Consider the following 18535-nt stretch of genomic DNA (forward strand, 5'->3'; position numbering starts at 1 on the left):
TCTTTAATTAAAACCCGTGCTCCGTGAGCTCAGACTTCTGGATTCTGGTTTAACACTTGTTCAGCTACATCTTTGGGCCTCAGCCTCGTGTGAAATGTCAGCCAAAAGGCTGAGTTTATTCTCCATGGTGGAGCTCCACAGTCAATGGACCCCTTCACTGTTACTGGATTGCAGCTGAGTCCAACCATTAACCCAGCCATGTTCACCACTAAACCATGTCCCCAAGTGCCATTAGTGACAGTTATTGTTCAGAGGGACACACAGATTAAATGGGATGTTGAAATAATCACTTTTTAACAGCTATGTCAGTGTTACAAAGGCATCTTCCTTTGCTTGTAATTAAGAAAAATCATCATCTGAGTGATTAAACCTCACCAGCAGCCCCAAGGCAGCAGTGTGCAGTACAGACAGATGCACAGTTTGAACTGGAATGTTCAAATGCAGATTTCATATTATCTGGATTTGCTGTAAATCCAGTTTGAGCCAGAGGCAGCTGCAGCACTCAGCCTCTCTGGTAACAAGGCCCATCTGTAGAAGTTCTTGCACAGAGCTCTTCAGTGTTCTGACTGGTGTAAGACCAGTTGATCTGTGGCTGTGGATGAGACCAAATCCACCAGGGCAGTGTTGGTGAGTCACAAATGTCTGGACAATCTGTCCTGAGGGGCTTTAGCCATGTGCATCTCCAAGGGTGCAGCTGTCCTGCCATGGACAGGGCAGGGAGAGCCCACAGGACCTTGGGAGTGAAGATTTGCTCATCACTCCCCAAACATTCACCTGCCAAGGGACAGAAGGAGCAGCTCGTAGCCCAGGGCACCCTGTTAGGAGACTGCCAGTCCCAGGGCAGCCCAAGCATGGGAGATAGCTGAGACTGGGAACAGGACCCTCTAAGTTAACTCTTCTGCACGAGGTGCAGGTGCTCTCCATGGGTGTCCAGTAGCCTGGTCCTCTGGGTATCATTTTGATGAGTTAAGGTTTGACATAATTATGTTTTTTAAAAGAGAAATTATTCACTGCAGGGAAGCTCCTTCCTACAGAAAGCTTTCTGCAGTCCTGAACAAACTGAGCCATGCCATTGAGACATGTGCAAGTTTGGGGAGATTTATAAAGTCAGGGTGCTTCCAGTTGACCTTCCATCTCCCAAAATCAAAGGGAGATTTATAGCAGTTACTCTTGCATTTATAAAAGGAACCTGTGGTTAGCAATATCTCTTACTGAAATTGGGCTCTGTGCTTGGATATGTAGAGTCTCTAGGTAGGTTTTCTCTTTCTAAAAATTAAACAGAACAAACAGAATTTTGTTTTAATCTCCACACATAGGTATGTTATATTCATTAGCAGCTGGAGAACGTGCTTGGGTGATTTTACAAGTGCAAGGCATCCTGGATTAAGCACACAGTACCAGTCTGTGTACCTGTAAAGTCTCACTGGCCTTTTGCTGGAGGACACTCAGTAACCTTCCTGGCTTTGTGTGGGATTTGGGTAAGGGAGACTGCAGCCAGCACTGCACCAAGCTGCCCTAAGCTGCTCCCCTTGACCAGCAGGACACATGGATCACTCAGGACAGGTGCCAGGATGACTGAGGGGAAGCCCCTGTGAGGGCTTCAGCAGAGGGCAGCACCCATTGTGCTCTCCCCTGATGCACGCTCGTCCCTGGCACTGCTGGGCTTTGCCACCTGCCCCGTTTGCAGCTGCAGCTTTGCTGCCACGGCCCAGCTGCTCCCTCGCACGCGAGCAGGCCTCCCCAACAGCCGAGCCCTTGTTTCCCTAGCCTTGCTGTGGCTGCCAAGCCACCACCTTCCTCCAGCCTTTCCATGGACTGCTAGATGGGGTGGGCAGAACCCTGGCTCTGCCCTGCTGAAGTCGTGCAGGATGTGCACCGCAGCTCCTTTCAGCTGGGTACAATTCCCTTTTCTTGAGCCCTGCCCATGAATGTGGTTCTGTCTCGCGTGCCTCGCCAGCAGCTTCTGCACAGCCCGACACTGGATGGATCTACTTGTTCAAAGCCTTATCACTGAGGCAATCTTTTCCTCCTATGGAAGTGAGAATGAAATTGCCTAAATTAAGCAATTGTAGCAGCCTTGAAGGATAAAGCTTCCTTTCTGCTTGGAGCTGTTTTTGTAGCAAGGCTGCCATGATTTTGTTTGTATCCTGTGTTTACTGGCATAGGAAAGAATGTGTGATTGGGATTTTATGGCACTTACAGCTTGATGTTTTTCCCATGAGCTATTCAAATGAATCACTCTTGGATTTTTAGCACCTTCTTCCCACTGCAGTACGAGCTTGGGGACAGTCAGAACAGAGAGAGAATATTCCCTTGAGCATGGATTTAAAACTTGATGATCTTAGAGAGCAGACTCTTGTCAGCACTGGTGCATCACCATCTCAACAGGTCCAAGATCCAGCCCCTTGGATGGTCTGTTGTCCCTTTGGGTTAGGAGGGAGCACAGCTGTGAAGGAGGAAAACATGTGAGTCATGGACTGGAGGGCTGTGGGAGCTGCAGTTTTCCCTCCCTGCAGCCAAACCAGGACCTCTGCTCATCAAAATATTTTGAGTTTTATTTTGGGAGGACAAAAGTTTTTGAATGCAATGCTCCACCTCAGTTTCTGAGGTGGAATACTCCATTCTTTCATCAAAGCTGTAGTCAGAGGATGTTCTCTCAGCACTGAACAGCCTGACTTACAACTAATACTGATATTTTAGCACCCTGGTTTGTGATTTGCTATGACAAATGCTGTAACTCCTGGAGGTAGCAGTGAAGGTAGGGTTGGGATTTTACCTGGCTGATTTTTTTTTTTTTTTAATCATAGTATGAGCTTGGAGAATTTATGTGATGTCTTTGGATCTCCAAATACCTTCAGATTAAGAACATATCAAGAGAGTGGCACTGAGAGAGTGTTTAGTGCCCCTCAGTGTGTTTAACAGACCTTCCTGCAGACATTGCAGCCAGGTGAAACTCTGAAAGGGCAAATTGTGACATTTGGGCTCTGAGCAGATCTGAAACCATGCAGTTTTCAAGCAGCTGTGTTCAAGCTTCAAGGGTGAAACCCTGATGAAGTTAATTGTAGGTTTCTGTAGCTTTTATTTTTGTTAAAGTGCATGGAGGAGATATTTCAGGTATTACTGTGGTGTTAATCCTCCATGTTTCCCATAATTTCTCTAATCCCTGCATTGCCCTTGGCATTTACACAAGGCTCCTGTAAAGCTTCTCTCTTGAACAGTTTCATGAACAAGCCCAAAGAAGTGTTGCTTGACAAGCAAGGCTTGAGGACTTACTCCTGACTTTTCTCATCACAATTGTTTGTATGTATCAGTACCTTCTAATTCCCTTTGAGAGAATCAGCATTCTTGTTCTTCCCTCCTTTATTCTCAGAGTGCACAACAGGACTTCACCTGCTCAAGGCTGGAGTAGATAATCTTGGAGAGGGGACAATAAGCCTTTGTGGCTTTGTTTTCCCAGAAGATAATAATCCTGACACTGTGATAGTGAAGACACACCACTTCAATCCCTGAAGTGTTTGCGGGTGGTTTTTTCACTCAGGTTTGCCAAGCAGCAGCACTGCTCCACGTTTTGAGGCCAAGGTGTCCCCAGGTCACCACGCTGTTCTCGGGAAGAGCTCCCATATGGCAGCACTGGCCTTGCACAATAACCAGATACTCCAGAGCTCTGGTTGAACATTCCTGAAATATTTAGTGAAATCTGCATGATCTTGTCAGAGGTTTTGTTCTTAACTGGTAGAGCAGGGTGCTGTCTTTGTTGAGGTCTGTTTTGTTGTACTTCCATGAAAAACCATCTTGATCACCAGTTTCTTAACAAATCAAAGGAAAAAAAAAGGTTACTGGGGAGTGTTAACTCAGGATTTAGCAATTTATCAAGGCACACAACTTTCCACATTGAGCTGCCTGTTGTTACTGTAAACTAAAGAGGAAGAATTCCCAACTGTTGGCCCTGGCACACGTTGTCAGAGTCTTCCCATGTGCCACCTTACAATGCTCACAGGTGTAAAGGCAAGGGATGAGCTTTCCTATGTTAGTGCACTTCTAAATCTTAGTGAAAGCCCAAGGTCTTCAGGCATTCGGGCTTAGTAAATTAAAGTACTACTGCTAGGTGCATACGGAGTGGGAAAGGGATCAGAAAAGGATGGTTATTTTTTAAAGGTTATTTCTTGGTAAATCCTTTATGTTACTTTTTGTTTTCTCCAGACTTTCTCAAACAGACCACGTATGAAGTGGAGGCATTCTTAGAGGCCATTCAGTTCTTCCGGCAGGAGAAAGGCCACTATGGCACATGGGAAATGATAACTGGCAATGAAAAAGAGGTAAAAGAATATATTCTATATTCCTGATGGGGTTTGTTTGGCTTTGGATATGGCAGCTCTGAGGGTAGTGAAGATTATAAATCCTCTTGGCAAAAAATGGCATCTTAAAAAAGAAAATTGAGTAGATAGAAATACCTGAGATTTTAAGATATCCCTTGATCATATGTAAGTCATAATTCTTTTTTAGTAAAAACTTCTGAAGGAGAGTCTTGCATAGTAACAGTTACACTTAAACACCAAAAATCTGTGTACTTCAGTTCTGCAGAAATGAAATGTTAAGCCTAGGGTCTGGGTCCGTACTTGGGCACCCGGATTTGGAGCACTCGTGGTATTAGGTTACTCCACAATCCCTCTGGCATCACTCCACATGTCTTTTAGGGCATTATTTGCACCCTGATATATAATTTTTTTCCCAAACACTGAGCACTCAGCAAATGTTTACTTTAGTGCCAGCTGCTAGGTGTTTTCCTTGATGAAATGTGGCTTCCCTTTGGGAAAATGGAAAAAACCTTAAGGAGGGGAGTTTGTTTTAAGGAACCAGATTATTGTTTTAGAAGAAGCCTACCTTTGAAATGCTGAAAAATGTGGAATCTGGAGAAAAATCTATAAACAGTGTCTTTCCCACTGCCATCAACTCAGGGATTGAAGTTCCCTGCTAACATCTGATAATAAATTCTTTACTTTAAGGAGTTACATGAGGGTTTTTCTTTTCCCCCCCTCCTCCCTCATGTTATGGAGCTATTATAGTGCTAGTTTCATTTTATATTCTATTTTTCCTATTGCTTGCCAACAACTTACTCATAACCCATATACCTCAAGAGAGCTGTAATCAGAAGACATCCAGCCTAGTTCCACTATTATCTTCTTAGCAATAATTCATTCTGTAAGTATAGTGTGTTCTCATGGCCTGCTTGGACCAAACATAATAATTATTTTAGGCAAATATCCAACCTAAGTGAGTGGTTTGGAGCAAGCAGGCTGCAATTTGTTGCTGTAAAAGTCCCTGCAGAATGCCAAGAAATGCATTTGCTGACACTCGTTTGTGGTGGCCGAGTCCCTGCAGTGTCAGCGCACACTGGGGCTGCAGCATGGCTGGAGTGGGAGCACAAGCCCAGGCACCTGAGGGAAGATCCACCAATGCCCTAAAAATGTTCCCAGAGAGCTCAAGATTCTGCACAATATAAAATCATGGAATCACAGAATATCCTGAGCAGGAAGGGACCCACAGGACCATCCAGTCCAACCCCTGGCCCTGCACAGACACCCCAACAATCCCACCCTGTGCATCCCTGGGAGCGCTGTCCAAACGCTCCTGGAGCTCTGGCAGCCTCGGGGCTGTGCCCATTCCCTGGAGAGCCTGGGCAGTGCCCAGCACCCTCTGGGGGAAGAACCTTTCCCTGATCTCCAGCCTGACCCTCCCCTGACACAGCTTCCCTTGGCTCCTAAATCTGTTTGATCTGTTGTCACGTTTATTATTTGTGATAGCTTGGGTTATTCATGAGATCTTTCTTAAGGGAGCCATTAGTTTAGGACCTGAATTAGTGAATTGCTTTTGACAGATACTTGAGTCAGCAGAGCTGAATCTGAAGTGCTGCTGTGGCATTATCTCTAAGTACTTAAATGAAACTACAGTGAAAGTGTATTGCATACTGGAGGTATATTGGAGGTATATTACAGCAGGGTATTGTGTGTTGTATTTCTGTAGGGGCTGTTTATGCCCTGTTTTACACTGGGCTGCAGTCAGAGCCCTTCTTCACTTGTGCTGCTCTAGTTCCTGCCATTTCCCTCTGCTGGTGTTGGTGCATGCCCGAGATGCCTGTGGCAGCTGTAATACATGAGGTGCAGTGTCTGGAAGCACTGACACAAATGAAAAAGCCCTGGCATGATGAAAATGGAAAGTTGAGGGGTGTTTTTGCACTCTGTATTGGCTCAGCCAGCAGCTGGGTACAGCAGGGATGTAATTGTGGACTGTGCTGGGCTGTTGGTGCAGCTTTCTCAGGCCAGAGACAGTGTCTACAAATAAAAACATGGAGAGGGAGGCCTAGACTCCCAAAATCAGATGTATATTAAGTCTTGCATATTTATTTGGTGCATTTGAGTGGGACAGGTAAGGAAGGAGTTGCAGATCAAATCTAGGCAGAGAGAGTGCAAAGCCTCCGTGGGTAATTCCTGACAGCTGGGAGGGGCAGCTGAGCCACTGTCTGCACACATCACTCTGTGCTGCAGTGCTCAGCATTCAGGTGAAGAACAGGGTGTGAACTTGTCATTTTCATCTCCGGACCATACAGATCCTGAGCAACCTGGTGATGGAGGAACTGCTGCCTAACCTCCAGACAATGATCCTGCCTAAAATGAAGGGAAAGAGGAATGACAGGAAGCGGGCCTGGTTTGGGGTAAGGACTGACACTTGCAGAGTAGCTGTTGCTCATAGCAGCTCTCTGTGGGTGCTGATTCTGATCTCTGCTTCTCAATCTGATTTGGGTCCAGATTGTAGAAGAAACCTATGGCTTAGTCCAGCAGCAGGTGGCAGAAGGATTAAGTACCTTGAAAGAAGAATGTAGAGAATTTGCAAAAACTCTTGAAGGGACCATTCGTTCAGACATGGATCAGATTCTGAACTCCAAGAACTTCTTAGCTGGAAAAATCAAAGGTTAGTGGAGGAACAGCTGTGCTTTGGAGCAATTCTCCAATGTTTCCCATTGTTTTGCTCAGATTACCAGATGTTCCTGTTTTGAAATCCTTGTGTGTTTTGAGAAATCCAACTGGAGACACAAATTTTCAGAACACAAAAGAGCCTCTGCTGCCTTTGATGGGAGCTGATACCTGTGGCCACTGTGTCTGTGAAAATACAAGGTCTTCTCAAATTGGAGCTGACAGGTTTTGAGTATCCTGATCAGAGTTGTTAATTCTGCTTTCATTTACACTTGCAGAGCCTTAGGTAGTGAAGATAGAGGTCACATGAGCATAATTAAAAGTGGAGTGGTTTTGACCTGATCTCTAGGAATGCACCACAAAACCAGGTTCTGGTTATGTGACAAGTCCATGGGCTTCCAGAGAATATTTAAGCCAAAGGGCTTCTTAGGTGGTTTTTAATTAATGTGAAGTAATCATAATTTTGTTATGAATTTAAAAAGGAATGTAAAGAGCAGGCAAAATGTTATTGGTGTTGCTTAAACTGGCAAATAAATTAGTAAATAGCTGGTCATCATACTCAGAGCTGCCCTTTCCTCTGCCCTCATGGTGCCCACAGCTGCCAGTGTTTGCTTAGGTGAGGCTTGGAAGAAGGGTTTTCATTGTCACTCATAAAGCTGTGAGCTCCTTTCACACCATCATCACCTCTGTGGAGGTGTGACTCCAGGGAAAAACATGAAATCATTGAATTAGCTATAAAGAGATAAGTTCCAATTACTTTTTTCACTCTGTCTCTAAATGCAACCATTGTCCTTTGTGACCCTCCAGCCAGTGTTTCTGAGCCTGCCCAGAAGTGCTGCACAGAGAATATCCAGCCATTTCTCACCTCCATCCTGGAAGAGCTCATGGGCCCCGTCAGTTCCGGATTCATGGAAGTGCGCTCACTTTTTGATAAGGAAGTGAATGAAATCATCCAGGACTTCCAGAAGACCAATGACATGACCAGGCTAAAGGAGGTAAGACAAAACAGAGTTGGAGCCTTTATATCAGCACAAGGACGTTCTGGCTAGACCTTGGCTGGCAGCAGGATTTGCTTTCCCAGGTGGAAGCACATGAGCACTTGGTTTTGTCGTTTAGAAAGTCTTGTGGTATTTGTGCAACTGGAGTGCAGATACCAGAATTTGGGTTAAGGCCAAATTGTTACATTCTCTATTAAAAATTCACCTCTGGTTGCTTTGTCTCGAAACCTGCACGGGAATGCAGAACATGGATCAGCTCATGACCCTGCCCTTCAACTCTGTGAAAATGGAGCCCTGCTATCTGAAAGTGAACCTGCTGCATGAGCTCCTGCAGGACCTCAAGAATCGCTTCAAGGTCTATCACATTGATTTTGTGATTCAGAGGACACAGAACTTCATGCAAGAGGTACTGTAAGATCCAGCTTTTCCTCCTGGGAGAACAGGTTAGGTTTGTCCTGCTAATCTACTTCAAAGTGAGCTTGATAAAAGCTGCAGAAAGAGCCCCAGAGTGTCTCTCAGGCAAGGTACAGATAACAAAACCTGAGAAAACCAGCTAGAAGCTGCTTGGTACTTGTATTTGTGAGGCTCTGTGTGTGTGAGTCGTTCAGCAAGGCATGAAAATTTTGCATGGATCATCTGTTTGCCTGGACTTTCAGGTTCTGAATTCCCAGTGTCTCAGCACCCGAGAAAGTTGTGTGTGTAACCAGTGGAGTGGCTAAAACTCACCTGATTCCCATTCTCAAGGCTCAATTTTTCAGGAAGGGTCTTAAACGTGTTTTACCAAAATGGAATGTCTCCTCCTTGGTAGCTGATTTTCTCACTAATATAAAGAAAAGAAATTAATGTTAGGAACTTGGAGACAGACGATGTCTCAGGGTGTAGGTGCTTTACCCAGCCTCACTTTTCAGGGCATTGGTGGAGATGATGATATCATTCCAGGTGAAAACTGAACTCCACCTCTTTGTCCCCTCTTGTGTGTGTTGGTATAGGCTATAACTCTGCTTTGCCTGGATTCCTGCTGGATGCCTAGCCAGAAATCTGTGAGGAGCTGGACAGCAGTCTGATTTCAGTTGCCAGATCACAAGGCACATTTGGCCTTGGAGCTCTAAACTGAGCCCTATGATTTTAATCTGTATTTGGGAAATTTAATAATCTGCTCAGTAATCTTGTGAAATGGAGCTGGTCCAGATCTATGGAGTGGGAGTTATGAATATGGAAAACAGGTGTCTAGGGCAGTGCTGGGATAGGGTTTTCCTAAAAGCAGCCAGGACCAGCAGCCAAGGAATTATTCAGAAATAAAATTCTGATTTCATGTCTGGGTCTTTCAGGGGGGAACATTCCAAAATGCTGTCTTTCACTCAGTGAAGATCATCAGTCAAGACAAAGAAGTAGACAGAAAATAAATCCCATATAAACCAAGAGGTCGTTTTTTTTCTGAACAGAACATGAGTCAAAATTAACAGGAAATAAGTTAAATTATAGCATGAGTTTCTAAACATGCTGTTATTGCATCTTCCTCTTTAAAAGGCTGGTATTTTCCTCATAAAAATATTGTGTAGTTTCCTTTGTGTCCATGGACATTTATTTCATAAATAAGTAAAATCAGACATGTCTGTGTTGGTGTAGTATTTGGCTAAAATGTACCTCGGGTGGAGGGTGGAGCAGGATTCCTTGCCTTGGGAGCTTGGCATCCTCTAGTGGCCAATTTCAGGAAATCTGGGAGCACGGTACTCAACCGGCTGAAGGAATGGCCCCCCTGCATATCTTCCAGTACTTCTCCAATAAGAAAATGTTAAATTTTGAATGGGAACAGCTAAAAAAAAGGCAAAGCCTCATTAAATAGACTCATTTACCGCTTGCAAAACTGTTTGTCTGAAATATCTTCAGAGTAGGAGCATAATATATTATCTCTGGATAAGCTGAAAATATGGTAAATGCCAGTTTAGCATAATTCTGTGAGAAACGATTGCACTCTGTGCGATTTTTGCTGATTATTATTATACTGAACTATGTATATATATATCAGTTCAGTATAATTATATATACAAAAATATATAAATCTATAAATAAAATATATATATATAAATTATATATACTACTGAAATTATGTGCAGTATTAAATAATATTATTAAATACTATTTATTAATGATTAATGATAGGAGTCAATGGGAGTCTTCTTATTAGGGATAATGAGTTTTGATTGTGGTTTGTATGCATGGATAATCAATTCTACATTTTGGCTCTGTCACCATCAGTTTGGATGGTGACATGAGATCAAATCTGTACAAGAAAGCTGTGACAGCATGATAATGATACCACGGCTTTAATTTTAATTAGTTATTGCAGCATTTCAATGCATGTTGCTCTTCAGAGCACCTTCTCAGAAACACAGTTTAAATTAACAATTACACTTATCATGTTTGCAGGAATTTGATGTTGCTGGTCTTTAACAGATTTTTTTAATGACTATTTTTAGCTGATGGAAAATGCAGTTTATACTTTTGAGCAGTTGTTCTCTCCAAGCCACCAGGCAGACTCGGCCAAAGCTGCAACAACCATTGAAAAAGTCAAGCTGAGAGTGCTGAAGGTAAATGTCATGTAGCACATTTGCAGGCTGCCTTTTTGGAAACAGAGAATATATTTTATATGAATATACCTCAGTATTTGAAAGAAGATAACCTTTTACCATCCAGCTGAACATATTGATTTGGTGGCACTTAGCAAAGTTCTCATTTGGGAGATTAAACCTAGTTCTGGGCAGACACAAAAGTATTTGCATGTGCAGTCCCTTTAATTGTAGGTAAATCAGATTATTAATGCGCTGTGGATCTGGATAAATAATTTTTAATTAACTTTATAATTAGCCTGCCGCTAGAATTTGTTACTCTGAGAAAAGGCAGTGCTGAAACACCCAGGGAGGGCAATTGGGCACTGTTTCTAGCCTAAGAGTTAAATGAAGGGAAAGAGATCCCAGAACAGTAAATCTTAGAGTGGTTTTGTAAAAGCTGGACTAACCTGCATGGCCCTTCAAACTCCTGTGCACCTGTGATGCAGCAGCTACAGGCTGACAGGAACCAGTTCCCTGTGGGAGTGGTGAATAACCCCAGGCACGTGTGGGCTTGTTTCTTTCCGGTGTGTTTTGGCAGCAATATGACTACGACAGCAGCACCATCCGCAAGAAGATATTCCAAGAGGCACTGGTGCAGATTACCTTGCCCACAATGCAGAAGACACTGGCTTCAACATGCAAACCAGTAGGTGTTTGTGACTAAAAACCCCAAAAAACAATAATGAAAGGCAGGGGAGGAACAGCACCTTGGCAGTAAGTCCTTAACACTGTCAGGCTGTTTTCTCTCGGAGAACTGTGCAGATTTCCCACCTGCTCAGTGCTTAGATTTGCCACTTCATGGGTTGGGTAGGTGTGGAGCCCAAGGAAGATTTCAGGAAACAGGGACACTGTGTATACACCTTGCTTTCTCAAAGGCAGTTGCAGTCCTTTGCCCATCCCTAGGCTCGTTCCTTCCCTAGAGATCTGAAGTCCCTGAAACTGAGTTCCTCTGGACAGTTGGGAGGCAGGGATGAGCTGGGCCTTTTGTTCATTCCTCTGCAGCAGCACTTGGAGGCATGGTCAGGACTGTGCCCAGCCTGTGCTTAACTCTTTCAGCAAGAGGGCAGCCCTTGCTGTCAGTGGTGTTCAGTGCAAGGGTTGGACAACAGTCAGGGAATAATCATAGAGACCATCTCTGTTCCTCTAATCACACAGGGCACGTTCAGTCAGCAAACACCTGTCTGGTGGAGGTGCTGGGTGATATCTGTGTGACTGTAGCAGAGTTGGTTGGAATGCTGTTCACCTGGGCTCAGAATGAATAGTCTGAACCCTCTGAAAGCCCTGGGCACCCTCCTGCCTTGTCCTGTGCCTGCTCAAAGGGGAGAGCCCCAACCCATCCTGGCCTCCTGCCCTTCTGTTTTGGTGGATGTTCATCTGCTCCTGTTGGCTGTGAGCTCTCACCCCCAGTGTGCTGCTCTTGGTTATGCTCTCAGCTTGTTTCAGTTTCAGAAACAAGTTTAAAACCAAGCATTTTGCCAAATTACACTTGCAAGTCTTTGAGTGGGGATTGTTAAAATTTACAACGTTCAAGAATATATTTAAAATCTGTCTCTTCCTTTCGTTTGGATCCCTGAAGTAACAGTCTCTTGTAGAGTGTCAGCAGTGCCTTCAAGACAGGATGTTTGTGCACGGGTACAAGCATTTCATCACCTGGAGTATGTGTGCAGACATCTCATGTCTCTGTCACAGAGGAAGCAGTGGTGAAGCAAACTTCCACAAGCCCTTTCTGTTCAGTTTCCCACCAGCCTTTTGTGTTTGTGCCTCTGCAGAAATGGGCAGCCAGCTCTAGAAGCCAAAGTGTGGCACAGCTGCCAGGCCCCACCAAGTCCTGACCTTTCACTTGAAAACCTCCAGGTGTTTTTATGTAGGTGCCTCTTCTAGAAGAGGGCAGAAGTCTCTTAATTTACTTTTTATAGACCACCAAGCAGCTACCTAATAATAATGATTCAGTTATTGTCTAGGCTGCCTCTTGGGTATAAATCAGTGAGCTCAAAGCATTACACACCTATTAGAAAAACAAAACCAAACCCCACGTCGCCCGTGCACTGTGGATTTGCCTCTTTGGACAAACAAGTTGTGTGAGGCATTTCCTCAGCAGCTGTTTGTTTCAGCAGGCAGTGATCTGTAGTGCTTTTAACTGTGGTTGTACTGCAGGAACACTGTTTGGTAAGGACGTAATTGATTGTAGACACACGTAGCTCATGGAGTCATAGTTCAAACAATGCAGCCCAGGAGCTGTCATGGGGTGTTGCAAGACCTGCTCCATGGCATCTCCAAGCCATTTGCTTGTAGTAGGACTCAGAATCCCTCAGTTTTCTCCATCTGTTCCTTTCTTCCCTACCTGCACAGGAGCTGCAGAGATACGAGCAGTACATTTTTGCTGATTACACGAGTGTGATCCAAGTAGAGAACGTGTATGAAGAGATTTTATATCAGACACTGCTTGAAGAGGCCCTGAAAGGTGAGAACATTCTTGAGGTGACAGGAATAACATGTGGCCCATGAGCTGTTCCTTCAGAGCTTCCCAGAATCCTCACCTGGCTGTTCCTGTCCCACTTTCCCCAACACTGGTGGTTACATCCCTACAGTGTTTTTTCATTTGGCTCACTGAAGATGTGTTGCAAGCCCTAAAATCTGAGTTATGGGGCAGCTTTACTAAACCCATGGAACTCGGAGTGATGGCTTGGCACAAGCCTTTGTCTAACAAAATGTAATTAAGGCAACTTCACTTGATCTCGATTCCCTGGGCCCCTCGATTCACTGGTGATGAGTAAATGGCAAGACTGCCAATTGCAAGACTAAGAGAATTGCAAAGACTAATGGCAACAGAGATTAATTTCCCCAAATGAAATGAACTACTGGATGCGGTTTCCATTACTCACAGATGCTAGTGGTGTACTCCTTGCAGATCTCTCTGCTTCTGTGTCAGAAAACTAAACTATTCTTAATAAATATTATATATATACAAATACTTATAAAATATTTTTATCTCTCTATATGTACATGTCTGTCTATACCCTGGATAAAAGACAAGCAGATGTACTGCACAGGATGTTTTCCTAGACCATAGGCACTTCTGTTCCAAAACAGCAGTATAATAATTGTAACCAGCACACTTTTATTAGCATATTCGATGTAAATCCTTCTGCACTGAAGCACTACCTTTGTGCATTGTAGGTCCTCTGCTTCAGAAACACTTAGGTCAATACTAAAGTGCCATTATTCAAAAAAAAATCCCCATCCCCAGAAAAGAAATGTGAACTGAAAGGAAGCTGAAAATGAACATGATTGTTGTCTTTAATAAGAAAATGTACAACACAAACTTGGGAAAGCACTGTGCATTCTTCCCTGTGCCTCTATCAGCCTTCCCAAAACATTCTGGTGTTTCTGTTTTATTCAGTGATCAAAGAAGCCGCCATTCTGAAGAAGCACAACCTGTTTGAGGATAACCTGAACGTGCCCTGTGAGAGCGTGTCCAGCCTGACGGAGCTGAGGACCCCTGTGGGATCAGCACAGGGCACCCCTGCCAAGGTGCCCACAGCCGCCCGAGCCGAGGGGTCGGACACCGAGAGCCATGGGGACGAAACGCTCGCTGTGACAGGGAAAATCGTGTGGGAGAAGGATGCTGATGAGGGAAAGTCACCAGACAAAGAGGCAGGTGCCTCTGTTAGTGCAGCTGGTGATCAGGCCAGCAGGAGGGAAGCAGTGGCTGTTACAGACATTGGTGACAAACAGGAGTCCCCCTTGGCTGGCTGCACTAAACAAGGAGTTGCAGAGGGAAAAAGCGCGTTGGAGATTGAATCAGAGTGTGTAGCGAGCGCTGAGAGAGAACTCAAGGCACAACAAGAAGCTGTGGAGGAGAAAGTAGCTTCTGGGACTGACGCTGCAGTAAAAAATTTTGGAGCCAGCCCTAAAAAAGAACCTAAGGTACCTGAAGGAGCAGCAGAGGAAGAGGTGACTTCAGAGAGTCAAACAGTAACAGCTGCTGCGTCTGTCAGTGGCACTGAGAAAGAAAGCACAGCACAGGAAAAAGTTTCTGAGATGAAGCCCACTTCCCCACCTGAGAGTGTAACAGATACAGAAATTGTAGGGAGTACAGAAAAGAAAAGCAAGGTAAAAAATGAAATTATGGAAAAATTATCTCAGAGTGAAAATGCAGTAGGAACAGGGTTTGAAGGGGATAGTAAAAAAGAAAGCAGTGAGAGTACTGAGACAAAGATTGTTTCCCAGGATGAAAAGACAGGGAAAGCAGGGTTTGGGGATAGTCCTGGAAAAGAAAGCCAGTCAGAAGAAAAGGGTTATAAATCCCTTGATGATGTGAATGAGATAAGGGATTTGCTGATGCTGACAGTTGAGATCCCAGCAGATACTCCAGCTGAGAACATAAAGGAGGTCTGCGAGGGTGAGCTGCTGAAGTTGCAGGAGCACCATAATGGGAAGTACGAGTTGAGCGAAGTGGCTGTGGCAGAAATTCAGGTGAGCCAGAAGATGAGGAGTGAACATGCAGCAGAATGTGTAGAGTTAAAGGAGGAGCGACCATACTCAGCCAGCCTGGGGACAGATGGTACGAGTGTAGAGAGTGTGCCCAGGGGGGCACAAGCACCGTGGCTGGTGGAGAGCTCGACTCTGCCTCGGGAGGCAAAGGCAGAGGTGGAGAGCAGGCCAAGTGTGTGGTACACGGGTGCGGGAGGTGAGAGGTTGCAGCCAGAGGTACACACGGGAAATGCGGTGGAAGACAAAAGGCTGTATGGGGAGGAAGGGGCAGGGAACTGCCACGCTGTCCTGGGGGAGGCAGGGACACAGAGCTCCTTTCCGAGCCCTGCTGCATTTGCAGCCACGAGGGACGTGCCCATCCTGGATAGAGCAAACCCGGGCCCAGGACTGCTCGAGCCGGTCTCCCTGGTGCCGCAGCAGCGCCTGGGGCAGCCCAGGGCAGAGCGCACGGCACACACAGAGCCTGGGGGGCGAGAGGGGGAGCCAGGAGATCAGTCATCTTCACACGCAGGAATTCAAAGCACAGGAGGAAAAGCGATTCTCCCAGAAGAACACCGAGAAGATGGTTCTGCACAGCAAAACTCTGAGGAGTAAAAAGCAGCTTTCAGCCCAGCCCTGCAGGACCTATTTACTCCAGTAATCCCTGTTCAGTTGTGAATACCTATGCAGGTCGGGCCTGGAGGAAATGGGCTTTGTTGTGGTGTCCCCAGCTCCTGCAGGTTTCCCACGGATCCCTTCCTGAGGGATGGGTGATGGGTTTCCTTTCAGTTAAAACCAGATTACTGCTGAGGAACCTCATCTGTCACTTCAAATTTGCTCCCTTGTAAAGCTAGAGAAAAAGTCTGAAAATGGGACCACTGAATGCTTCAAACATCCAACTGTCATCAACTTATTTTAACAACTTAGCTGTTCTTAGGGATGGTCTTGATTTTTAAATGCATGGTTTTGACAAGTACTGCTCTGATTCTGGTGGTTGGTACATACATACTCGAGGATGCTTTTAGTATTTGCATGCTGTATACAGGAAATAAAAACATTTTTTAGTAGTAAACAAAACCAAATAGTTGATTTAGTAGATTGCTGAAAAGCCACACTGTGCAAACTCTGCAAACTGATTACTTAATTATTTTCAAGTTTTAGCAGATATCAAAGACAAGCAAATATTCTGATTTTTAATTTTTTTTCTCTTATTGCTGTATTTAAAAAGGGGAAAGTATGGGAGCAGGTTTCTCAGTCCCACTCCGCACTTAGGGGTTATTTAGCCTTCCAGAGCACTTTATGGCTATTTTGTTTTGTTTTGTTTTGTTTTATGGAAGGGAAAGATGAGAATGTTTACAATAACTATAACCATTAGGCAGCATTTCTTTGGTTTAAATTCCACCATAAAATAGATTCACTTACAGCTATCGAATACAGAATATCAAGTCCTGCCATTCCCATTCCCACTGAGTTACTCAGGTCTGTAGGCTGTGGAAATCATGTAACAGGTGTGGAAATCATGTAATAAGTGGCAACAGTTTTGAAATATCAGAATAATTTAATGTAATTTCTAGTGCAGATGTTAACTGAAGTGACAGACAGCCAGAGGTTGTTACATGTGCTTAGATTTTGGAGGGCAGAATCACATTAGAAAAGCAGGTATTAAAAGGAGGCAGCTGCTTTCATACACACGATCTGTATCAAGCCATGATCTCGGCACAGAGATGCTTAAATGTGTTCTTTGCATCTCAGTTTGCACAGAAAAGCTTGGAGATGAAACCCAGTATCTTAGTAAATTCGCCTTTCAAATGCAAGACCTTACTTTAGAGGTCAGTTTAAGGCACCTTGAAATTCTGGCCTGGTGTTTTGATCCTGTTTCTGAATGTCATACAGGTAGAGGACAGCAAAGATTAATGATAATTGCAGCAAGGACTGCAGGATTTATGCCCATAAAGACATGGGAAGAAATAACAAAGTCCTGGGAGCATAGTATGTGTTAGCATTTAACTTCAGCAAACTGTGCAAGGTCTTTTAATGCTATCAAAATATTCTTTAATACTAACAGAGAATTGACACTAGAGGAGCAGGCAAATATTACTGTGTGAGGGAGGAACCTTGTTGAGTAACTGGATTAACTGCTCTGCCCCTGCAGTAAAATAAATGCAGTTCCTATTTATTCTAAAAGTCGTACTGTGGTATGGAAACGTGAAGGTCACAGATGTTTTCCTTGCAGAAGTACTTTGGCTTATTTCTTCCTTATATTTCATGCAAAAATACTAATTTGTAAACATACAAACCACTGCCGGCTAATTTTTTTTAACAAATCATTGCTTATTTCACTGCCACTGCTTCACTTTTACAAATCATGAGCTATTTTTAATTGGTACTGAGTGCTAAGTGACTTCAAATTTATAACACGTCCTCTAGAGTTAAGCAGCAGCAGCCTTTCTAAGCTAAAATTAGGGGACATGATGGTTTTTAATACTTTTTTTGGTGTGAAAGACAACTAGCATGGCAGCAAAACAGACTGCAGCCTCCTGCAAAAGGAAACTAATTCATTCTAATATGAATTAGGTACATCTGTACAGAGAGCATTTTGCATAAGTATTCCCATCATGGTAATTCTGGAGTTACTTCTGTGGCAGGCCTAGATCTGGGTAATATTTTCCTGTGATATGTGTTGCCTTGCTGAATGCTGAATGCTCAGATGTTTTTCACCAGTGGGATGGGAAAGGATGGGGAAGATTCAGCCTGTACCTTGCTTGGTTCTGCAATTTAAATTGCAGTTCGTCTTGGACAGGGGACTGTTTTCCCGGTTTGGGGCATTTTCTGTCCCTTTGCAAATGGATAGTGTTTTTCTTGTCTTTACCCCACTTGGTTAGAAGAAACGGCTAGAAGAGATCAGCAATCTGCAAGGTTACATGGGACCACTGATCAGAAATTATAATAATGCACCCATTCTGTCGGGTTTGTTGCTGTCTTGCAGTTGCCTTCACAAACTGGGAACCGTAATAAATTGCCTCTCGCGGCGCATGGCCGAGGGTCGGGTGCCCTGACGGGAGCGGGCTGGGGTGTGGCATCCATGGGGTTTCCACTGTTAAAGGCCAGGAGATGAAACACATTGTATTTGCTTGGAACTTCGTACAAACGCATGTCATGGAAATAAAGACGTTCTTCCCTTCCATTGCTGGGACGCTGCTTTTCTGAGTGTGTGGTAATTTGGGGGATTTTATTAAAAACTGTTCTTCAGGCAGCTGGGAGTGACGGAGGTGTTTCCTTCCAGTGCCCGAGGGAATCCTGCGGGCAACACGGAGAAGGAGCTTTTACAGAAGCATGGAATGACAGGGTGAGGGGGAACGGCTTCAAACTGAGTGTTAGGCTGGGTATTTAGGAGGAAGTTCTTCCCCGTGAGGGTGGTGAGGGCCTGGCACAGGGTGTTCAGAGAAGCCGTGGCTGCTCCATCTCTGGGAGTGTGCAGGATCAGGCT

The 18535-nt window shown here is 44.5% G+C and overlaps 1 protein-coding gene across 1 annotated transcript in view; it reads left to right on the forward strand.

Moving 5' to 3' along the window:
* The window catches only part of NIBAN1 (niban apoptosis regulator 1), a 56651-nt gene extending 38654 nt beyond the window's left edge, over positions 1-17997 (forward strand). Inside the window, exons 6-14 of the mRNA XM_082287574.1 lie at positions 4201-4316; positions 6605-6709; positions 6804-6966; positions 7776-7963; positions 8211-8372; positions 10444-10554; positions 11114-11221; positions 12925-13036; positions 13976-17997. Coding sequence (XP_082143700.1) covers positions 4201-4316; positions 6605-6709; positions 6804-6966; positions 7776-7963; positions 8211-8372; positions 10444-10554; positions 11114-11221; positions 12925-13036; positions 13976-15663 — 2753 coding nt within the window. The 3' untranslated portion in view covers positions 15664-17997. The remainder of the gene's footprint in view (positions 1-4200; positions 4317-6604; positions 6710-6803; positions 6967-7775; positions 7964-8210; positions 8373-10443; positions 10555-11113; positions 11222-12924; positions 13037-13975) is intronic.
* The last annotated feature ends 538 nt before the right edge of the window (positions 17998-18535 follow it).

This window comes from Coloeus monedula (assembly GCF_965178545.1).
Source record: "Coloeus monedula genome assembly, chromosome: 9".
Lineage (NCBI taxonomy): Eukaryota > Metazoa > Chordata > Aves > Passeriformes > Corvidae > Coloeus > Coloeus monedula.